The 21,996-nt window shown below is 28.1% G+C and overlaps 1 protein-coding gene across 1 annotated transcript in view; it reads left to right on the top strand.

The window, feature by feature from the left end:
• The window catches only part of LOC111677550 (cGMP-specific 3',5'-cyclic phosphodiesterase), a 62,442-nt gene extending 44,888 nt beyond the window's left edge, over nucleotides 1-17,554 (top strand). Inside the window, exons 4-10 of the mRNA XM_046950360.1 lie at nucleotides 4,387-4,898; nucleotides 5,304-5,393; nucleotides 5,460-5,994; nucleotides 6,063-6,478; nucleotides 14,943-15,096; nucleotides 15,163-15,543; nucleotides 15,609-17,554. Of these exons, the coding sequence (XP_046806316.1) occupies nucleotides 4,387-4,898; nucleotides 5,304-5,393; nucleotides 5,460-5,994; nucleotides 6,063-6,478; nucleotides 14,943-15,096; nucleotides 15,163-15,543; nucleotides 15,609-16,006 (2,486 nt within the window). The 3' untranslated portion in view covers nucleotides 16,007-17,554. The remainder of the gene's footprint in view (nucleotides 1-4,386; nucleotides 4,899-5,303; nucleotides 5,394-5,459; nucleotides 5,995-6,062; nucleotides 6,479-14,942; nucleotides 15,097-15,162; nucleotides 15,544-15,608) is intronic.
• The last annotated feature ends 4,442 nt before the right edge of the window (nucleotides 17,555-21,996 follow it).

The following is a 21,996-nucleotide window of genomic DNA, read 5'->3' as shown; positions in this document are numbered from 1 at the left end:
ATCTATCTATCTATCTATCTATCTATCTATCTATCTATCTATCTATCTATCTATCTATCTATCTATCTATCTATCTATCTTTCTGTCTGTCTGTCTGTCTGTCTGTCTATCTATCTATATATCTATCTATCCACATATAATAATATGGACCTTATCTGTGAATCAAATCATGTATTCTATTTTTTACATAATAAAAATCGTGTAACGAAATCTTTAAAATACACAATTTTCATGCAAACCGATTTACATTCGTTTTAAATATCAATCATTTAATATCATCGTGCATACATGACTTTAATATAATAATTTCGGGAAATTTTGTTTATCAGACAAAATTTCCCATACATACCCTAAGTCGGCATAGAACTACAAGGCGACATAAGTTACGTGCACACCTATCAAAATCTCGCAATGTCTAAAAAATCGTAACTTTGATTTCCTTTAATATGTATTTATTTACACGAATGTTATATACATCTTACGATATCAGTTTGGAACTTCATTGATATTCAACATTTTTTTGCAATTACAAAAAAACATTTAGAATCAAAAATAAATTTTAAAAATTCGCATTTACGTCTTATGTCATTTTTTTGATAAGTGTGACCGTATCTTGTAGTAATATTCCTCCTTAAAGTATGTGTTGTTTTTTTTGGAAATATATGTATGTATTCTACTAAGGGCGAGTTTTTCTGATAAAGATAATCTTCATTCTTTAGTTAAAACTGGTTTAATATATGTTTCGTGTAGTTATCAGTAATGTTACTTATTATCTTAGTTTAACTGAGTGTAATTGGTCAATTAAACTCAAGTTATAAGTGAGAAAACACAATTAACAAAAACAATAAAAAAATGATTTCGGAAGAACAAAAACTTAATATTTTAAGTAAATTGCAATTTTTGATTTGTTTTGTTTTATTAATTATTGTTTTAAATCTTTATTTAACATTTTTCCAAAATTTTCCATTTTACAAAAGAATTGTTTGCAAAAAACAGCTGTTCATTGTTTATGTTTTTGAGTGAAAACTTGGCAATACTAACAAAGTTAACTGAGCTTAAATCTAAAACTGAAAAACACAATCATCGGTTAACGTCCGCCTAAATTTGTTCCGAGTTTAATCTAACAGCAAGTTAAGCCAAGTTTAACTGAGGAGTAAGAAACCCGTCCTAAATTCTTTTTCACTGTGCTACAGCAATTATTAAACTTGAACGAGATCAAATACAGATGATGCTAAAACTGCGTTTCAGTTTTGTTATTTTCTTAAAGAACAAAATATTTATATGCATTAGTGTAATGATGATAAAACTGTGTATTCAGTTTTTTTTTTTATTTTAGGATACCACTTACTTAAATTTTACGTTAAAACTTTATTATTTATGCCCCAAAAAACCATATTATTACTCCAATATTAAAAACTTAATTTCTTGATAAATAATACGATCAATGCACTGTGTCACATTTAGTACATTCCTATTATATCGCTCATTTACTGACAAGACTGGCATAATTAAAAAAAATGTTTCAACAAAAATGGCTTTAAATGTTTTTTAATATATTATTCCTTTAATTAAGAACTTATTTTAAATGATTAAATTATTAATTTATTTCTATTTATTAGGAAAAAAATATTTAAAAAAGTTTGTCCTAAAAAATTATCAATTTCATCTCAGGTTTAAAAAACAATTTTATCATTGCATGATTGCCTTATTTTTCAAGATTTTTTTTTTAAATTAGAGTAATAAGACCTAACTAATAAAGTTATAGGAACAAAATTTAATTACTTGGTAAAAATATTTGAGAAACCTTTGTACATTTGAAATTCTTAAGGGCACGAAAGAATAAAATATTCAAATGACATTATTTAAAATTAAAACAGAAAATAGCTTTAATTTTCGGAGATTTAAAAATCTTAAATAAATTATTTTTGTATATTATAAACATCCATTGGACAATTTTTTGCTTTCAACTTTAATTAAACCCTTTGTGGCCAAAATATCCAAGTTTGACCCCCTCTAAGTCCGGTAGTTTTTGATTGATAGAGCTGAAAATTTGTGTCTAGCCTACAATCCAATAGTACTCTAACCTTATCCAAAGACATTGGATTTCATTCGAAAAACATCGATTTTAAAAGTTGGGTAACCTGACACGGAATATCCCAAAATATATATGACAAGTATCATTTGTATATGGTCTCATTCAAATTTAATAAACAAATATAAAAGGGCGGTATTTATATGTGTCTCTCTTATTAAAATCGTATGATAACTTATTTGAAAAAAATTTTAATAACATAAACTCGTAGGATAGATAATAAGCGAGATATTTTGTGACGCGAGATATCAAGGTGAAGCTTTGAGAAAATGTTTATATAGTTATGTAAAATTCCTCAGTTTGCTATTTCCCTGGACAATTACACAGAGTAAAATAATTTTAAAAAATATCTACACCCTGTGACCATGTTTTACATTTCTAAAGGATTGAGCAGCCGCTAATCCGAATCTCTCCATTACATCTGTAATTTGAGACTTAATTTTTTAAAAACACAATTTATCCAGCAAAAAATCAACGCGAAAAATAAGTAGAATTTACCACATGGAAGTACTAAAAAAGACCTAAACAAGTTATGATTTTAACACAGGCTTGTCATAAAAAGGATGTCCTTTCAGGAAGTAATTTTTGTGTTCTTTTTTTTTTGGAAGTTAATTTGACTTAAATAATAAATAAATAAATTTTTCGTAATAAATCCGATATGAAATTGAATATAGCAGTGTTTGTTTCAACAGAATGCAAAATCGAGCAAAATATAAATTTAGTCATACACCACTTTAGTGTTTAGTATTCAGTATATAATGGATATTATAAATGTACCAAATGTTATCGGAATCGGTCCAATCACATTTAATATTATACATACATTTCATACATTTATTATTATTTAGATTTTTGGTTTCCGAAATTACAAAAGATACCTATTAATTTTAAAATATATAAAATTATTTTTTATTTCTTTGGTTATTTTGCAAAACATTTAGAAATTAACCAAAAGCAATGAATTTTCTTTAAAATATTGTAATTCTCTTAAAGAATGTGTATTTTTTGATAAAAGCAAAATGAAAGCGCACCAATCTCCAAAAGTAAGCAAAACAAAAGCAGTAATTAGATATAGTTATAGTTGTCTCTGTTTAAATTTGCAGATTTTGACCCGCGAATTTGATATTGACGTTTCGACTGATCACAAACATGCAACAAATGTAATCAGCTTCAAACGTTAACTTCGTTCACGAAAAAATGGAAATTTCTGCCTTTGTTTCCACATCCTGATGCACAGATGTTAAGATGCTATTTTTTTATAAAAAAAATTTGTCTTGGCTCTGTTAACATGTCTCCAAAAGGGTCAGAAATGTCAATATTTTTCGAATCCATTTGCTGCTCAATTCTTTGAAAATTATACTATGATCTCTGAGTTTAAAGGTTGTCGGTCTGACTTATTTCAAAATTGACAAATTACAAGAAATATATTAAATTTTTTGATAACACATCAGTAAAAAAATCTTTGTATAGAAAAATATGAAACATTTTTGGATTTTAATACGTTTTCATATTTCGAGAAATTATTCCGAGTTTTCGTTGTAGTATTTATGTATATATTTAACTTTGAATAAAAGTAACAATATTAAGCTGACTTTTAGGCTAACTACGGAGACAGATGATAACTTAAATATATAGTAGATACCAAATACTAATTTAAAAACTTAATTCTGAAAATGTTATTGAACCATTTTAACCTCAGATTCGTAGAACTATTCGAAATTTAAAAAAAATCAACGCTTAATAAACTTATTGATGGGTTTTATATGTAGGAATGTTGTAAAAAAAAATTATTAATAAACTATAAGTAAACCTTTAATATATTTATAAATACGCAGTGTAAACCTTATTTATGTGTAGCAATTTCACATTGGAAAATACTTAGATTTTATTTTATGAAATCATTAAAAAAAAGAAATCTTAAAATTAATAATTTGTTGTAAAATAAACGAAAATTTCTTATGATTTAAAAATAGCTACGTAAGCATTTATTATTTTCGTATAATTCTAACTATGTTGAAAAAGATTTTTTATGTAATATGCATTTTTTTGTTCGTATTGTAACCTATATCTTCGGGATCCAAATCTTTAATAATAATAATTAACAAACTCAAAAAATGGAGTTAAAATCCACGACAATCTCTAAAAATTTGTATTGATAAAATATAAATCTGATTATGAACAAGACATTTAATGTACTTAAATGAAGTAATTAGGATATAATTTTTAGAAACACATTAACTATGCAAATATATATTTATGTGTAAATATAAATATTTTCCTATTCTTTGTTTCAGCCCTAAAAGATGCGGTTAAAAAAGCTCGATCCGAAGAAATAATTATACCATTTGGAGTGGGTATTGCTGGTATGGTAGCTCAAACAAAACAAATGATTAACATACGAGAGGCATACAAGGATGCACGCTTTAATTGTGAAATTGATTTAAAAACAGGCTATAAAACCAACACTATACTATCGATGCCCATATGTAATTATGAGGGTGATATAATTGGTGTAGCACAAATAATCAATAAAACAAATGGCTCAAATGAATTCGATGAACATGATGTTGAAATATTTCGCAGATATTTAACATTTTGTGGTATAGGTATACAGAATGCTCAACTATTTGAAATGTCCGTCCAGGAGTATAGACGTAATCAAATTTTATTAAATTTGGCGCGTAGTATATTCGAAGAGCAAAATAATTTAGAGTGTTTGGTGACAAAAATAATGACCGAAGCCAGGGAGCTATTAAAATGTGAACGGTGTTCGGTGTTTTTAGTTGATTTGGATTGTTGTGAGGCGGTAAGAATTTTATTTTTATTAATAAATAATTTAGTTAAAATTTTCTACTGAATTATTGAAAATAGACGACAATTAATAACTATTTAATAAAAAAAAAATAACCAAACGAATTCAACAAAAATTTACAGTTTTTTGAAACCCCCTGTATTCATAAAGGTATTAATCGCTTATTTTAGGTTTATTACGCACATTCTCCATGCAAAATATCTACAATAAACCATCAATAACTGTATTAAGCATTTATGAATATGGGGGTTACTAGTGATCTACTTAAATTATATTTTAAAGTGGGGATTAATAACACCGATATTTTAATAAATATTTGAACTTTTCAATGTAAATCTACAATCCATTTTTTATTTATTTTCATCCAATAAATATCCTTTAATAAACATTTCATTTCAGAGTCATTTAGAGAAAATTATTGAAAAACCCAATGAAATTCAAAGACGTTTAAGTCGAAGCATTAAAAGTACCGAAAGTTTTGAAGAAAAAGTAAGTCATTTAACTAATATCAGCAATGCTAATACAACTTATTAACTGCATTATTAAATATTTTAGCAAAAAATGTCCACCCGATTTACAGTACTTTTTGAATTGGGCGCCGCTAACCAATCAGCAAACATTTCACGACCATCTGTAGATGATTTGAGTAACTCAACCTTGGCACAAATTGCACAATATGTAGCTTCAACCGGGTATACGGTGAATATAGCCGATGTCCGGGAATGGGTTCTTGAGCATAATCAAATTAAGGCCGAAAATGAAATTGATTGTATTAAGGCAATACTATGTATGCCAATAGTAAATGCTCAAAAGACGGTAATTGGTGTAGCTCAATTAATAAATAAAGGTACTGGGGTACCTTTTACCGACTCGGATGCTTCAATATTTGAGGCATTTGCCATATTTTGTGGTCTTGGTATACACAATACCCAGATGTATGAAAATGCTTGTAAATTAATGGCTAAACAGAAAGTAGCATTAGAGTGTTTATCGTATCATGCTACTGCATCACAGGATCAGACAGATAAACTGGTGCAGGATGTTATAGAATCGGCAGAAACATATAATTTATATAGTTTTAAATTTATCGGTGGGTATTACAAATTATAAAGTCTAAACTCTTTTCATTTCAAAGTCAAAATTTAACAATCTTTTCAGATTTCGATTTATGTGACGATGACACTTGCCGTGCTGTTGTACGCATGTTCCTGCAGTGTAATCTTGTGCAAATGTTTCAAATACCTTACGATGTTCTGTGTCGTTGGGTTTTAAGTGTACGTAAAAACTACCGTCCCGTTAAATATCACAATTGGCGTCATGCCCTTAATGTGGCTCAGACTATGTTTGCCATGATGAAAACCGGCCGCATGGAACGTTTTATGAAGGATTTGGAAATATTTGGTTTGCTTGTCGCATGTTTGTGTCATGACTTAGATCATCGAGGCACAAATAATGCTTTTCAAACTAAAACTGAGTCTCCATTAGCCATATTGTATACTACCAGTACCATGGAACATCATCATTTTGATCAATGTGTCATGATTTTGAATTCGGAAGGAAATAATATATTTCAAGTAAGTATTTTTAGATTAAAAACAAAAAACATTTGTTCAAATAAAATGGTTTTGTTACTATTTTGCGTTTATTTTAGTTAATATTAATATGGCAAATATTGAAAACAAACACCTAGACATACTTGTCTAAATAAATAAACAAATAAATTCTTGTGTTTGTTTATATTGTGTATTTAATACTTATTTAAATAAGAAAAAGTTTTAGTGTTTTTACGGATGTTAACAAAATATTATGAACATTTAAGTGATTTAAAAAAAAACGGTTTTAATTAGGAACAATACTTGACTTTCTAAATAAATAATTTTGTATTATGCGTTTGTGTTGATGTTTGTAACACACTGTTCCTATCAGCGATTGAAAATCTTGATCTTAGTATATTATGTTAAAATAAAATCCTGCAATCTTTTCGAATTGGATGTCAAAAATTTTGTAATTTTGAGCTTATTGCGCAAAAATAATTAAAATGATTGTTAATGTATTTCTGGTCCGTAAAAATACTTTTATACAGTAAGGAGCACATAGATTTTGAAAAAATTCTTAAAAATTCTGAAATGGACTAAACTATTTTTAAAATATTTTTCTATAAGAACAAAAAATACGACAATTTTGACATCTATTTCCATAAAAAGAAAAAATAAAATTTATCTCCAACCCACTAAAAATCATACAAAAATTTTAAAATTATTTTTGCCGAAATCAGCTTAAAATTACGGAATTTTAAGACCCATTTCAAAAAAATCTTAAAAATGTATTTTTCAAAAATTACACTGAGGAAATGATTTTCAATCACTTGTAGGTAGGGATGCCAAACGGGAATCCTGGGATTTTCGGTATTTTAAAGTACCGAAAACCGGGATTTTTAAAAATTAAATCCCGGGGATTTTCGGGATTTTAAAATCCCGAAGTGTTTTTCCGCTAAATTTATACATTATAAAATATCAAATAAGAGAATTTTAATAGTTTTTGATTAAAAAATAAGCAGGATCATAAAATTTTAAACATTTCGGCCTATTTTTAAATCGAATTATATTATTCATTGAGTATTTTTTTGGACTTAAGATGACTCTACTAACTTACAAGCTGAAATATCAAAAATAAAAGGGCAATAAATAGACATAGATACTAACGGATATCTAAAAATAACAAGTAAAAAATTTTGATTTAGTTTTCATAATAAAGCATTTGACTTGATTTGTACCTCACCTCCGATATATTTAAGCAATTTATTGTTAAAAACAAATTTTCTGAAATATGCTTTATATGGGGCTTCCTCATTTAAAATTATTATAATTTTATAAAAAAAATTTAACAACTTTTAGTTTTTGAACAGACATATCGTCCCCTGAAATGCTAAACAGCAACAAAACCAATGGTTTACAGCATCAAAAGACATTGTCGCGAATTTTAGAACTCTATGGTCAAAAACGCCGACCTACTGATCATGCAAATTAGCTATTTGTAAAAGTCAGAAAGTCCTTGAATGCATTATAATATACATTGTATATTATACAATATCTGGCACACACACATATATTCAAATGTGTTTATTAATGTTGGGAACAATATAATGCATGTAAGAAAAAGTTATTTATTTTAGACGACGATATACGTAGTTATAAAAATAAAATCAGTCCAAAATTAACGTTTTAATAAATTTATTCAATACTGCAATTTTAGTTCCTAATATCTTCTAAAAATAGAAAATAAAAATTACTTCTTGAGATGTAGTGAATTTGGAATTAAATAAAAGCTACATTCGTCCTACGACAAGCCTGTGTTAAAATCATCATTTCTTCTGGCCTTTTTCAGTATACCCATGGAGTAAATTTTACTTCTTTTTCGCTTTTTTGGAAGTTCTTTTTTTGCTAGGTTTATAACCGACATTATAATAGTAGTGCGTTTGTGTTGATATTTGTAACGGACAAAAAAAAAACTACCACTACATTGAATGTAGTCTATCCGACAAGGAAATACGCAAAATTTTGGCGTTTAAAGAACAACAAGTAAATGTTGTTTGATTTTTAAGTGATTCTGAATTATGAAGAAACGGAGAGGTCTGAACTCCTCGAATTCATAATTACGTTTATATAAACCTACTTTTCAGAAGGTAGCAACAACTTAAAATCCAAAATTGATTCGTAAACGGAATTAAATTTTGATTGTTTTTATAATGTAATTTTTTTCCTGGATTTTTCCAATATTCACTAAGATTATTACAATTAGGGAAACTCTAATTCAATCTAGCCAATTTAATTGAAAACATAAAAACCATTTGTTTAAAAATATTCAGCCTTCAGTACCACCAAAATTTTTATACTACACATCTGTATCATATTTCCAAAATATTTTTTTTTTATTTATAATTGGAAAGAACCAACATATGTACTAATATTAATTTTAACACGTCTAGTACTTTATTGAAACTAAACTAACATAAAATATGAAAAAACAAATATTTGCATTTTATACAAATAAGCAACTTTAACAATATCAAAATGTCAAATGTTCGAACTACTATTTCTAACTATAAAAAGAAGCTTTTTCCATAGTATTGATGTCAATTCAAAAACTACTTTGAGCTCTAAACTATTAATTAACAAGAACTTAAATCAAATTTCAAAAATGAAAGTTACTTTGGTCTTTCTAATCATTGCATTTATGTGTATAGTTAATATTGCCACATGTGAGGGTGAAATTACTTCAACAGAAACTGCTACTACAACAACTACTGTTGCACCACCGCCAATGCCTGCAGTACCCAAAAGGAAAAAAGTGACTGTGAAAAACTTGAAATATACAGCCATCCGCACAATAAAAAGAAATGGAGGCGCAGGTGGAAGACAAGTAAGAAATGGAAAAAATAGAATAGGTGGACAGCAAGTGAGAAAGAATAACAACAAAAGGATTAATGGAAATAAACGTGTTAATCGAAATAATCAAAACAGAAACCGCATGGGCTAGATTAATATGGTTAAACTATAATTGGGCAAAATGTGAAAAACTTTAAATATACATTTGACTTTGTAAAAATCTTAAAAATAAGATACTTTTAATAAAATCGTTTTGCAATTATAAAATTTGTTATTATTTTTCATTGATTCTAACTATAATGGTTAATGTTTTAAAACAAAACATTTTTGTCGAATTTAATAATCAAATTTATTATAGTCAAATAATAATAATATCGTTAGTGTCGAAGTGCTTTACGTGAGTACCTGGCTTGACTTGATGGTCTGGACTTGACAATAGTCTACCATCGCCCCTAAATCCTTCAATGAAGAACTCAGGTGGCAATTTGTGTACATGAATGGGGCCGGTTCATGTACAAGCACTTTACTTTACCTTACATTACTCTTCTCGCGAATTTGTTGGGAAATATTTGTCATCAAATCATTTTAATAAATCTTGCGCGATTAGTTGTTTTTCTGTTTTGAATGTTTAGATGTCTGTAGGTTTAATTGCACTCTTACTTGTTTATATCACTGTTTGAATAAAAAAAATTGTTTTATTTAAGTGATTTAGAATTATGGAGGCAAGGAGTGGTCAGAACACTATTTCAAAAAAAATTTAAAAAGCCCTCCTATTAACCCTTTAGCAAGCGAATTCATATTTAATTTATACAAACGACCTTTTAATTTAAATGTTCTGAATTAAGTAAAGTTTTCAGCTATGCAATAATAAGACAAAAACTTTACAAAAAAGCTGTTTTGCAAAACGCATGTTTATTTATTCTTACAAATTTACTTCAAAAGAATTATGTATTACGCAAATGGTGTATTACTTATGTTGGATATGCTTTTTATGGACAAAGCGTTTGATTTCTTTTGTAAAATTTATCACTGCTTGATTTATCTTTATCCTTCATTTAAAAAAAATGAGTCAGATATACCCTACTACGTTACATTAATAGATTTAGAAAAGCAGCCAAGAAGTTGGAGTCTTGAAATAAAATGAAAGAACTGCCCATTTTTTCGGAAAGTAGCGAAAACTTAGTTTTTATTTTTTTTATTTTGTATGAAAAATATTTGGTTTTGGTGGGAAAATTTCCTTCCCCGGTGGATCCACGCCTGTCCTATACCCACCTTAAAGTATACTATTCGGCTTATTTTCTGAGGCTATTTAACTTTGTCAGTCTGTACGTCCGTCCATGTAATCCTTGTAATCAAACTACAGATCGCAATTTCGAAGATAATTCAATTAAATTGGGCGAAGCCTTGGTAAGTTAGTTAGTTAGTTTGAACTAACCGGTCTACCAGACTAGAACACTAACCACTAACCACTAACCTACCTTAGGCCACTTGGTTAAGATCGGTACATTATTTCACCTAACCTCCACACAACTGAACCACCGAATAGGGCTTGTAAACCTTGTAATTAAACTACAGGTGTCAATTTTGGAGATAATTCAATGAAATTTGGCACATGTTCTTCTATTGTACCGTAGACGAAGCTTATTGAAAATGGTTAACATCGATCCATTATTTCACCTAGACGCTATATAACTGAACCCTCAGAATAAGGCTTTTAAGTTCATAATTATGTTTAATATACTCGTATGTCGACAAAAAGCTGCAAAACCAGTTTTATACTAGCCTTGATGACCCTCATGAACACTCTAATGATAGGGCATCCTGCAAAATTTGACTTATATGTCCACAGATTTATTCAAAAATAAATTGCTTAAGAGGCAAGATACTTTTCAACTTAAATGTTTTATTATGAAAACTTAATCACTTAATAATTTTAATTTTTGTAACAGGTATAGGGCATTATATGGTCGGCCTCACCCGACTAAATTTCGTACTTGCTTTTATTTATAATTGGAAAGTACCAACATATGTATTTATATTAATCTTAAAATGCGTAATATTTTATTAAAATTAAACTAACATAAAATATGAAAACAAAAATATTTGCATATTATACTCATGTATATATGAACATATGTATTAAATAGTCAACGTTCAAACTACTATTTCTAACTATAAAAACAAGCTTTTTCCACAGATTCGATATCAATTCAAAAGCTATAATTAACAAGAATTTAAATCAAACTTCAAAAATGAAAGTTACTTTGGTCTTACTAATCATTGCCCTTATGGGTATAGTTAATATTGTGATATGTCAAAATTTAACTAATAGTTCAACAGAAGTTGCTGCTACAACAACTACTGTTGCACCACCGCCAATGCCTGCAGTACCCAAAAGGAAAAAAGTGACTGTAAAAAACTTGAAATATACAGCCATCCGCACAATAAAAAGAAATGGAGGCGCAGGTGGAAGACAAGTAAGAAATGGAAAAAATAGAAAAGGTGGACAGCAAGTGAGAAAGAATACCAACAAAAGGATTAATGGAAATAAACGTGTTAACCGAAATAATCAAAACAGAAACCGCATGGGCTAGATGAATATGGTCAAACTATAATTGGGCAAAATCTGAAAAACTTTACATATGTATTTGACTTTGTAAAAATCTTAAAAATAAGATACTTGTAATAAAATCATTTTGCATTTATAAAATTTGTTATTATTTTTCATTGATTCTAACTATAACGTATTAATTATGCTTTTAATGGTTAACGTTTTAAAACAAAACACCTTTGACAAATTTTATAATATGTAATACTGAAATATTTAAGGATATATTATATATTAAGGATTATTGATTAAATAAACAAAATCTTATGTAGTACATGAGAAAAACAAACCGTACTAAAAAAGTAATGTGTAATTTTCTCGTATTTAGTACATTAATACGCATTGATTGAGTGGTATTCCTACATGAAATACTTAAAAAGGCTGTTCCTCGGGACACTAATTTACAGTTATGTGTTTTTATGTTTTAAATTAGAAAACAAATACCTGAAATAACATCTTTTTTGTTTTTAGTAAAAACTTTAAAATAATTATAATTTTATAAAGAAAAAATTAACAACTTTTAGTTTTTGAACAGACATATCCCCTGAAATGCTAAAGAGCAGAATAATCAATGGTTTACGGCATCAAAAGACATTGTCGCGAATTTTAGAAATCTATGGTCAAAAACGCCGACTTACTGATAATGCAATTCAAAATTGTGTAATAACAAATTAGCAATTTGTAAGTCAGAAAGTCCTTTAATGCAATATAATATTCAATATCTGTCGACACACATATATTCAAATGTGTTTATTAATGTTACGTAATTATAATAATAAAATCAGTTCAAAATTAACCTATTAATAAAAATAAAAAATAAAAAATTGTTCCTGAGAATGATTTCAGATGTAGTGAATTTGGAATTAAATAATATCCGTCCCATGACAAGCCTGTGCTAAAATCATAGCTTGTTTAAGTCTTTTTCAGTACTCCTATGGAGTAAAATTTATTACTTTTTCTCTTCTTTGGAAGTTCTTTTTTTTTGCTAGGTTCATAACCGAGATTATAATAGTAGTGCGTTTGTGTTGATATTTGTATCGGACAAAAAAAAAATACCACTACACCCACCTTAAAGTATACTGATACAAACTAAGTTATGACGATTTATGCATATACTTGGACAGTATTATGAGCTCAAGAGCTCTATTCGGAAAGTATGGTTGTATGGGGCCTGGGTGAAATAACGGACCGATTTAAACCATAAATATAAGATGTAATTGGCGTAATGAATACGCAAGGTGTTGGCGTTTAAAGTAAAAGTTTTTTAAGTGATTCTGAGTTATAGAGAATCGGAGAGGTCTGAACTCCTTTTTCAAAAAAAGAAAAGAAATAATAATAAAAATTGATTCGTAAACAGAATTAAAGTTTGATTGTTTTTAAATGATTTTTGTAATTTTTTTCTTGGAGTTTTCCAATATTCACTAAGGTTATTACAATTGGGGAAACTCTGATTCAATCTAGTCAATTTAATTGAAAACATTAAAACCATTTGTTTAAAGATATTCAGCCTTCAATACCACTAAAATTTGTATACTACACAACTGTATCATATTTTCAAAATATTATTTTTATTTACAATTGGAAAGTACCAACATATGAACTAATATTAATTTTAACACGTCTAGTATTTTATTGAAATTAAACTAACATAAAATATGAAAACATAAATATTTGCATTTTAAACAAATAAGCAACTTTGACAATATCAAATAGTCAAACGTTCGAACTTCTATTTCTAACTATAAAAAGAAGCTTTTTCCATAGCATTGATATCAATTCAAAAACTACTTTGAGCTATAAACTATTAATTAACAAGAACTTAAATCAAATTTCAATAATGAAAGTGACTTTGGTCTTTCTAATCATTGCATTTATTGGTATAGTTAATATTGCCACATGTGATGGTGAAACTTCTACAGCAGAACCTTCTACTACAACAACTACTGTTGCACCACCGCCAATGCCTGCAGTACCCAAAAGGAAAAAAGTGACTGTGAAAAACTTGAAATATACAGCCATCCGCACAATAAAAAGAAATGGAGGCGCAGGTGGAAGACAAGTAAGAAATGGAAAAAATAGAAAAGGTGGACAGCAAGTGAGAAAGAATAACAACAAAAGGATTAATGGAAATAAACGTGTTAACCGAAATAATCAAAACAGAAACCGCATGGGCTAGATTAATATGGTTAAACTATAATTAGGCAAAATCTAAAAACTTTAAATATGTATTTGACTTTGTAAAAATCTTAAAAATAAGATACTTGTAATAAAATCATTTTGCAATTATAAAATTTGTTATTATTTTTCATTGATTCTAACTATAACGTCTTAATTATGCTTTTAATGGTTAATGTTTTAAAACGAAACATCTTTGTCAAATTTTATAATAAGTAATACTGAAATATTTAATGATCTATTGTGAATAAATCAGGGATCACAATAATGATTATTATTGATTAAATAAACAAAATCAAATGCAGTACATGAGACAAACAAACCGTACCTAAATAAGTTTGGGATTTCTTTAGACCAGACGAATAGACATGGCTAGATTGTCTTACAATAAGGTTGTAGGAGTGATGGTAATTATATACAATTTTTTTGTTTAATAAGAATACATTATTTCTAATTCATGTTTCAATAAATAATGAATTTACAAAATTGATGAGAAAGATAATTATTAATATTTAGTCATTATTTTACCAATTTTATATCGATGGTTGATATAGTACTGTTTCCGTAGATGAGAGTTTACGTTAACATAAAATCAAATTACGACATTATACGAAATACATACATATGTACATACTATTGTCTAATTCACAATCGATGTCGTATCGTTGTAGCGTTCTATGTCATAAAAAATTTCAAATAATATTTTTTGAAACAAAAACAAATCAATAATGAAAAAATTACGACATACTACGATACAACCGTCGGTGTTGACGAGAATTAACCATTTATGTATTTGGAGTTTGTTTATAATATAAAGGGTCTACTCCTCTGAAAGATAAATAAACATATTTAATTTTTTAATACTTATAGGCTCTATCACCAGAAGACTACCGTGCCGTTATGAAAACTGTAGAAAATGCTATACTTTCCACCGATTTGGCAGTATATTTCAAAAAGCGTAATGCTTTTCTAGAACTAGTGGAAAATGGAGAATTCGATTGGCAAAGTGAGGAAAAGAAAGAATGTAAGTTTAAAACGCAATTAATAAATATAATAAATTCTTAATTTATTTCTTAATTTACATTTTCAGTATTATGTGGTATGATGATGACGGCCTGTGATGTTAGCGCTATAGCGAAACCTTGGGAAGTTCAACATCGTGTTGCAAAATTAGTAGCTGATGAATTTTTTGATCAGGGTGATTTAGAAAAATTACAATTAAATACACAACCTGTGGCTATGATGGATAGAGAACGTAAGGATGAATTACCAAAAATGCAAGTGGGTTTTATCGATGTAATATGTCTGCCATTATATCGAGTGTTATGTGATACTTTTCCTTGGATAACACCCTTATATGAGGGAACTTTAGAAAATCGTCGTAATTGGCAAGATTTGGCAGAAAAAGTTGAAATGGGTTTAACATGGATTGATCATGATACTATTGACAAACCAGTCGAAGAATTTGCTGGTGAGTATTAAGAGGTATAGTTATTATTGACAAAAAAAAAATAATTTTTTATTTTGTATCTAAAGCCTGTGCTGAGGAAGACATAAAAGATATAGAATTTACGGTGACCACCTTAAATTGCCATCAACAGCAGCATAGTGATGAGACCTCTACACCGGAACATCACCGCGGAACTTCACGTTTGAGCATGAAAAAAACTGGTGCTATAGGGAAAGCAGTCAAATCGAAACTGACTAAAACTCTTTACAACAGTATGGACGGTGTTAAACCAAAGACTTCACTTAAGCTGCTTGAAACTCATGCTAGCGAAGATCTCGATGATAAAAGTCCGACAAGTCCGTCACAGCCACCTAGTGGTTCCACCGGTCAAATGTCAGCCTCATCATCAATATCATCATCATGTACCACCACATCGGCAACCGATAAAAATAAAAAACGTTCAAAACTATGTGCTCTTTTGTGACGAAAACCTTCCAATTAGAATTTAAAGTAAGATTTTAATTTGCAAAATTAAAAAAAATCTACTAATTCTAATTGGAAGACAATATTGTATCATTTAAAGCACTTGTTTAACGACAATTTCTCAATAATTTGTGGTTGCTTTAGACAATTAGAAATACTTTTATAGTACACAGTAAAAAATCTGCAATAATTTTAGTGTATGATTGTAACAAACACCTTTGTATTTACAAACCGACTATAAATAAATTACTAATATAATTAATTAATGAATGATTTTAGTTTTGAAATGTCATAATTTTTAAAGTCTTTCTCTATACTACTTAAAAAAAATGAATATAAACCTAAGAAAAGTATAATAAAAAATTCTAAAAACAGAACCACTTCAGATACTTAAGTAGCATTGATGGAACTCTTGATGTCACTATTACTTCTAGAACTCATTCTCTGAAACTTTATTGTGATTCTAAAGCTCTTCTAATTAGTTTCCAAGGTATCAGTTCTTTAGAATAACTTTACATTAAAATAGAAAAAAGTAGATTAGGACAACAAAAAAAAATGAGATATCATTTATTTCTTGAGAGTTCGGGAAAAATACTAAAAATACATAATTTTTCATTTCAAACGTCTAAATACAAAATAAAAACCAATTACCTAAATAAATAAAATAATTACATTAACCACTTTCTAATTTCTCAATATTTACTAAAACAACTGAAAAAATAGATTTAATTAAAAAGTAGTAAAAATCCTAATATGTATAATCAAATACAAATACTATTGAAAACAACAGATTCTAGTCAAAAAGTTGCTTATATGCGAATACAAATAAAATAAAAATGAAACTTCTAAAGTAGAAAAGTCCCAAACTAAATAGAAACTCAAAGAATACTAAATATAATTTAAATATAAATTAAGAGCAAAACTTTTTAAAATAATCAAAATTATTAGTAAATGTATAAATAGTTAATTTTTTTCTTATAAAAACTGAAAATTATAGCAATATAAATGATATTTGTAGCAAATATAAAATATAATTATCTAGAAGATAAATTAATGTTTAAAAAAGTAAATCGAAAATAATCATATTTAAGTCAATTTCATGAAAAAATCTAAATTGAAATAAGTCTAAAAGAAATATTGACTAGTATATGTGTATTACTAATGTGCGTATAAATGATAGAAATGGCTAAATAAAGTACATCTAAAAAAGTATAACTATTAAAAATGTTTGGTAAAGAAATACTTAAAAAAAAATAGTTATGTTTCAAATCCCCTGTACATATACAAAAAAAAATAGTTTAATTAAATATGCACAATTTTATTAATTAAATTTTTAATACCACCTAAAACCTTTGTGTACATTTCTGAGCAATAAATAAATCTAAAATATATTGCTTCAGTATTAGACTATGTAAAACTGTTTTTATATCTTTTAATTTATTAATGGTAGTTTTATTGTTTATTTTAAATTAAAAAAAAAGAATAATCACACAAAGAAAATATTGTAAAAAACAAAACTAAATCAAAAGACAAAAAATGAATAAAGTTTACTCACTAAAAATGATAAGAGAATTGTTTTTATTTAAAAGCCTTTTTAAAAAGTGACACATACATTTCACTTAATCATAATGAATTTATGGAAATATTTAATGTTTTTGATAGGGTCGGAAAATTGTATTGTAATAAGAAACGAAAGGAAAATACAATTTTTAAGTAGTTCGAAAATAGTCTAATTATTCATCAAATTACCGGTATGATTAAGTTTAGAAATTTGGTAAAGTGATTTGAGTTTATAAAAAACTTGTTCATATAGAATATACCCAGCAAAATCTTTACATACCCCGTAAGAGTGTGTGTGAAGTTAAATTCGAATTTAACTAGCAAAGACACAAACCAGATTTGTTAACAGTGCTCATTTTGCAGCTAACAGAGCGCTGTTAATCAGTTAACAGAATATTATAATTGATTTAGAAGATCGAAAACTGACCATTTTGGAAGCAGGATGAAGGTTCCACACATCCAACTATATGGAAATGATGGTCCAAAGGCTACTTAATGGAACTGTGCGTGAAATATATCTGTATTCATAGTAAACATACTTAAACATTGAACTTTGTTTACCAATATTCTGGACAGGATTACTGGAACTGAGTGAAAGTTACACATGTACCAGTATATGTAAATGGTAGTCCTAGGGATATGTCATGGATCCGCATTAGTGGAATATCTGAAATAATCTTGGATTGCCTTATTTAATTAACCTTTTTTTGAAAAATTCTTGAGAGGATTAATAGAACTGGGTGGAAGTTACACATATATCACTATATGGAAATTTTAGTCTAAGGGGTACCTAATGGAACTATGTAAGTTAGATATCTGAAATAATCATGGGACTCCCACAGAATAAAATTTAGTTTTCTTTAAAAAATAGTACATTTTTTTGAAAATTTCTGGAGAGGATTAATGGAACTGAGTGGAAGTTACATATATCCCACTATATGGAAAATTTAATTTAAGGGATACCTTATGGAACTATGTAGGTAAAATATCTGAAATAATCGTGGGACTCCCTCAGAATGAAATTTGATTTTGTTTGAAAAATAGTACATTTTATGAATATTTCTGGAGAGGATTAATGGAACTGAGTGGAAGTTACATATATCCGACTATATGCAAATTTTAGTCTAAGAGGTACCTAATGAAACTACATAGGTAAAATATCTGAAATAATCGTGGGACTCCCACAGAATAAAATTTTATTTTGTCTGAAAAATAGTAAATTTTTTTAATATTTCTGGAGAGGATTAATGGAGCTGAGTGGAAGTTACATATATCCCACTATATGGAAATTTTAGTCTAAGAGGTACCTAATGGAACTACATAGGTAAAATATCTGAAATAATCGTGGGACTCCCACAGAATAAAATTTTATTTTGTCTGAAAAATAGTAAATTTTTTGAATATTTCTGGAGAGGATTAATGGAACTGAGTGGAAGTTACATATATCCGACTATATGCAAATTTTAGTCTAAGAGGTACCTAATGGAACTATATAGGTTAAATATCTGAAATAATCGTGGGACTCCCACAGAATAAAATTTGATTTTGTCTGAAAAATAGTAAATTTTTTGAATATTTCTGGAGAGGATTAATGGAACTGAGTGGAAGTTACATATATCCCACTATATTGAAATTTTAGCCTAAGGGATACCTTATGGAACTATATAGGTTAAATATCTGAAATAATCGTGGGACTCCCATAGAATAAAATTTTATTTTGTCTGAAAAATAGTAATTTTTTGAATATTTCTGGAGAGGATTAATGGAACTGAGTGGAAGTTACATATATCCCACTATATGGAAATTTTAGCTTAAGGGATACCTTATGGAACTATATAGGTAAAATATCTGAAATAATCGTGGGACTCCCACAGAATAAAATTTGATTTTGTCTGAAAAATAGTAAATTTTTTGAATATTTCTGGAGAGGATTAATGGAACTGAGTGGAAGTTACATATATCCGACTATATGCAAATTTTAGTCTAAGAGGTACCTAATGGAAACTATATAGGTTAAATATCTCAAATAATCGTGAGACTCCCACAGAATGAAATTTTATTTTGTTTGAAAAATAGTAATTTTTTGAATATTTCTGGAGAGGATTAATGGAACTGAGTGGAAGTTACATATATCCGACTATATGCAAATTTTAGTCTAAGAAGTACCTAATGGAATTATTTAGGTCAAATATCTGAAAAATCGTGGGACTCTCACAGAATAAAATTTAGTTTTCTTTAAAAAATAGTACATTTTTTGAAAATTTCTTGAGAGGATTAGTGGAACTGAGTGGAAGTTACATATATCTCACTATATGGACGTTTTAGTTTAAGGTGTACCTAATGGAACTATGTAAGTTAGATATCTGAAATAATCGTGGGACTCCCACAGAATAAAATTTAGTTTTCTTTTAAAAAATGGTACATTTTGTGAAAATTTCTGGAGAGGAAAAATGGAACTGAGTGGAAGTTACATATATCCCACTATATGTAAATTTTAGTCTAAGAGGTACCTAATGGAACTATATAGGTTAAATATCTGAAATAATCGTGGGACTCCCACAGAATAAAATTTAGTTTTCTTTAAAAAATAGTACATTTTTTGAAAATTTCTGGAGGGGATTAATGGAACTGAGTGGAAGTTACATATATCCCACTATAAGGAAATTTTAGTCTAAGAAGTACCTAATGGAATTATTTAGGTCAAATATCTGAAATAATCGTGGGACTCCCACAGAATAAAATTTAGTTGTCTTTTAAAAATAATACATTTTTTGAAAATTTCTGGTGAGGATTAATGGAACTGAGTGGAAGTTACATATATCCCACTATATGGAAATGTTAGTCCAAGAAGTACCTAATGGAACTATATAGGTTAGATATCTGAAATAATCTTTGGACTCCCACAGAATAAAATTTAATTTTTTTTAAAAATAGTACATTTTTTGAAAATTTCTGGAGAGGATAATGGAACTGAGTTGAAGTTACATATATCCCACTATATGGAAAATTTAGTTTAAGGGATACCTTATGAAACTATGTAGGTAAAATATCTGAAATAATCGTGGGACTTCACAGAATAATGAAATTTGATTTTGTTGAAAATAGTACATTTTTTGCTATTTTTCAGACAAAATCAAATTTCGTTCTGTGGGGGTCCCACGATTATTTCAGATATTTAACCTATATAGTTCCATTAGGTACCTCTTAGACTAAAATTTGCATATAGTGGGATATATGTAACTTCCACTCAGTTCCATTAATCCTCTCCAGAAATTTTCAAAAAATGTACTATTTTTTAAAGAAAACTAAATTTTATTCTGTGGGAGTCCCACGATTATTTCAGATATTTAACCTATACAGTTCCATTAGGTACTTCTTAGACTAACATTTCCTTATAGTGGGATATATGTAACTTCCACTCAGTTCCATTAATCCTCTCCAGAAATTTTCAAAAAATTTACTATTTTTTAAAGAAAACTAAATTTTATTCTGTGGGAGTCCCACGATTATTTCAGATATTTGACCTAAATAATTCCATTAGGTACTTCTTAGACTAACATTTCCTTATAGTGGGATATATGTAACTTCCACTCAGTTCCATTAATCCTCTCCAGAAATTTTCAAAAAATGTACTATTTTTTAAAGAAAACTAAATTTTATTCTGTGGGAGTCCCACGATTATTTCAGATATTTGACCTAAATAATTCCATTAGGTACTTCTTAGACTAACATTTCCATATAGTGGGATATATGTAACTTCCACTCAGTTCCATTAATCCTCTCCAGAAATTTCAAAAAATGTACTATTTTTTAAAGAAAACTAAATTTTATTCTGTGGGAGTCCCACGATTATTTCAGATATTTGACCTACATAGTTCCATTAGGTATCCTTAAGTTAAAAAAATTGCCATATAGTGGGATATATGTAACTTCCACTCAGTTCCATTTATCCTCTCCAGAAATTTTCAAAAAATGTACTATTTTTTAAAGAAAAAAATTTTTCTGTGGGAGTCCCACGATTATTTCAGATATTTGACCTAATATTCCATTAGGTACTCTTAGACTAAAATTTCCTTATAGTGGGATATATGTAACTTCCACTCAGTTCCATTAATCCTCTCCAGAAATTTTCAAAAAATGTACTATTTTTTAAAGAAAACTAAATTTTATTCTGTGGGAGTCCCACGATTATTTCAGATATTTGACCTAAATAGTTCCATTAGGTACTTCTTAGACTAACATTTCCATATAGTGGGATATATGTAACTTCCACTCAGTTCCATTAATCCTCTCCAGAAATTTTCAAAAAATGTACTATTTTTTAAAGAAAACTAAATTTTATTCTGTGGGAGTCCCACGATTATTTCAGATATTTGACCTACATAGTTCCATAAGGTATCCCTTAAGTTAAAATTGCCATATAGTGGGATA

The sequence above is a fragment of the Lucilia cuprina genome, chromosome 4 (assembly GCF_022045245.1).
Source record: "Lucilia cuprina isolate Lc7/37 chromosome 4, ASM2204524v1, whole genome shotgun sequence".
Classification (NCBI taxonomy): Eukaryota; Metazoa; Arthropoda; class Insecta; order Diptera; family Calliphoridae; genus Lucilia; species Lucilia cuprina.
Note: the sequence above shows the minus strand (reverse complement) of the source record. Positions and strands in the feature narration are given on the sequence as shown.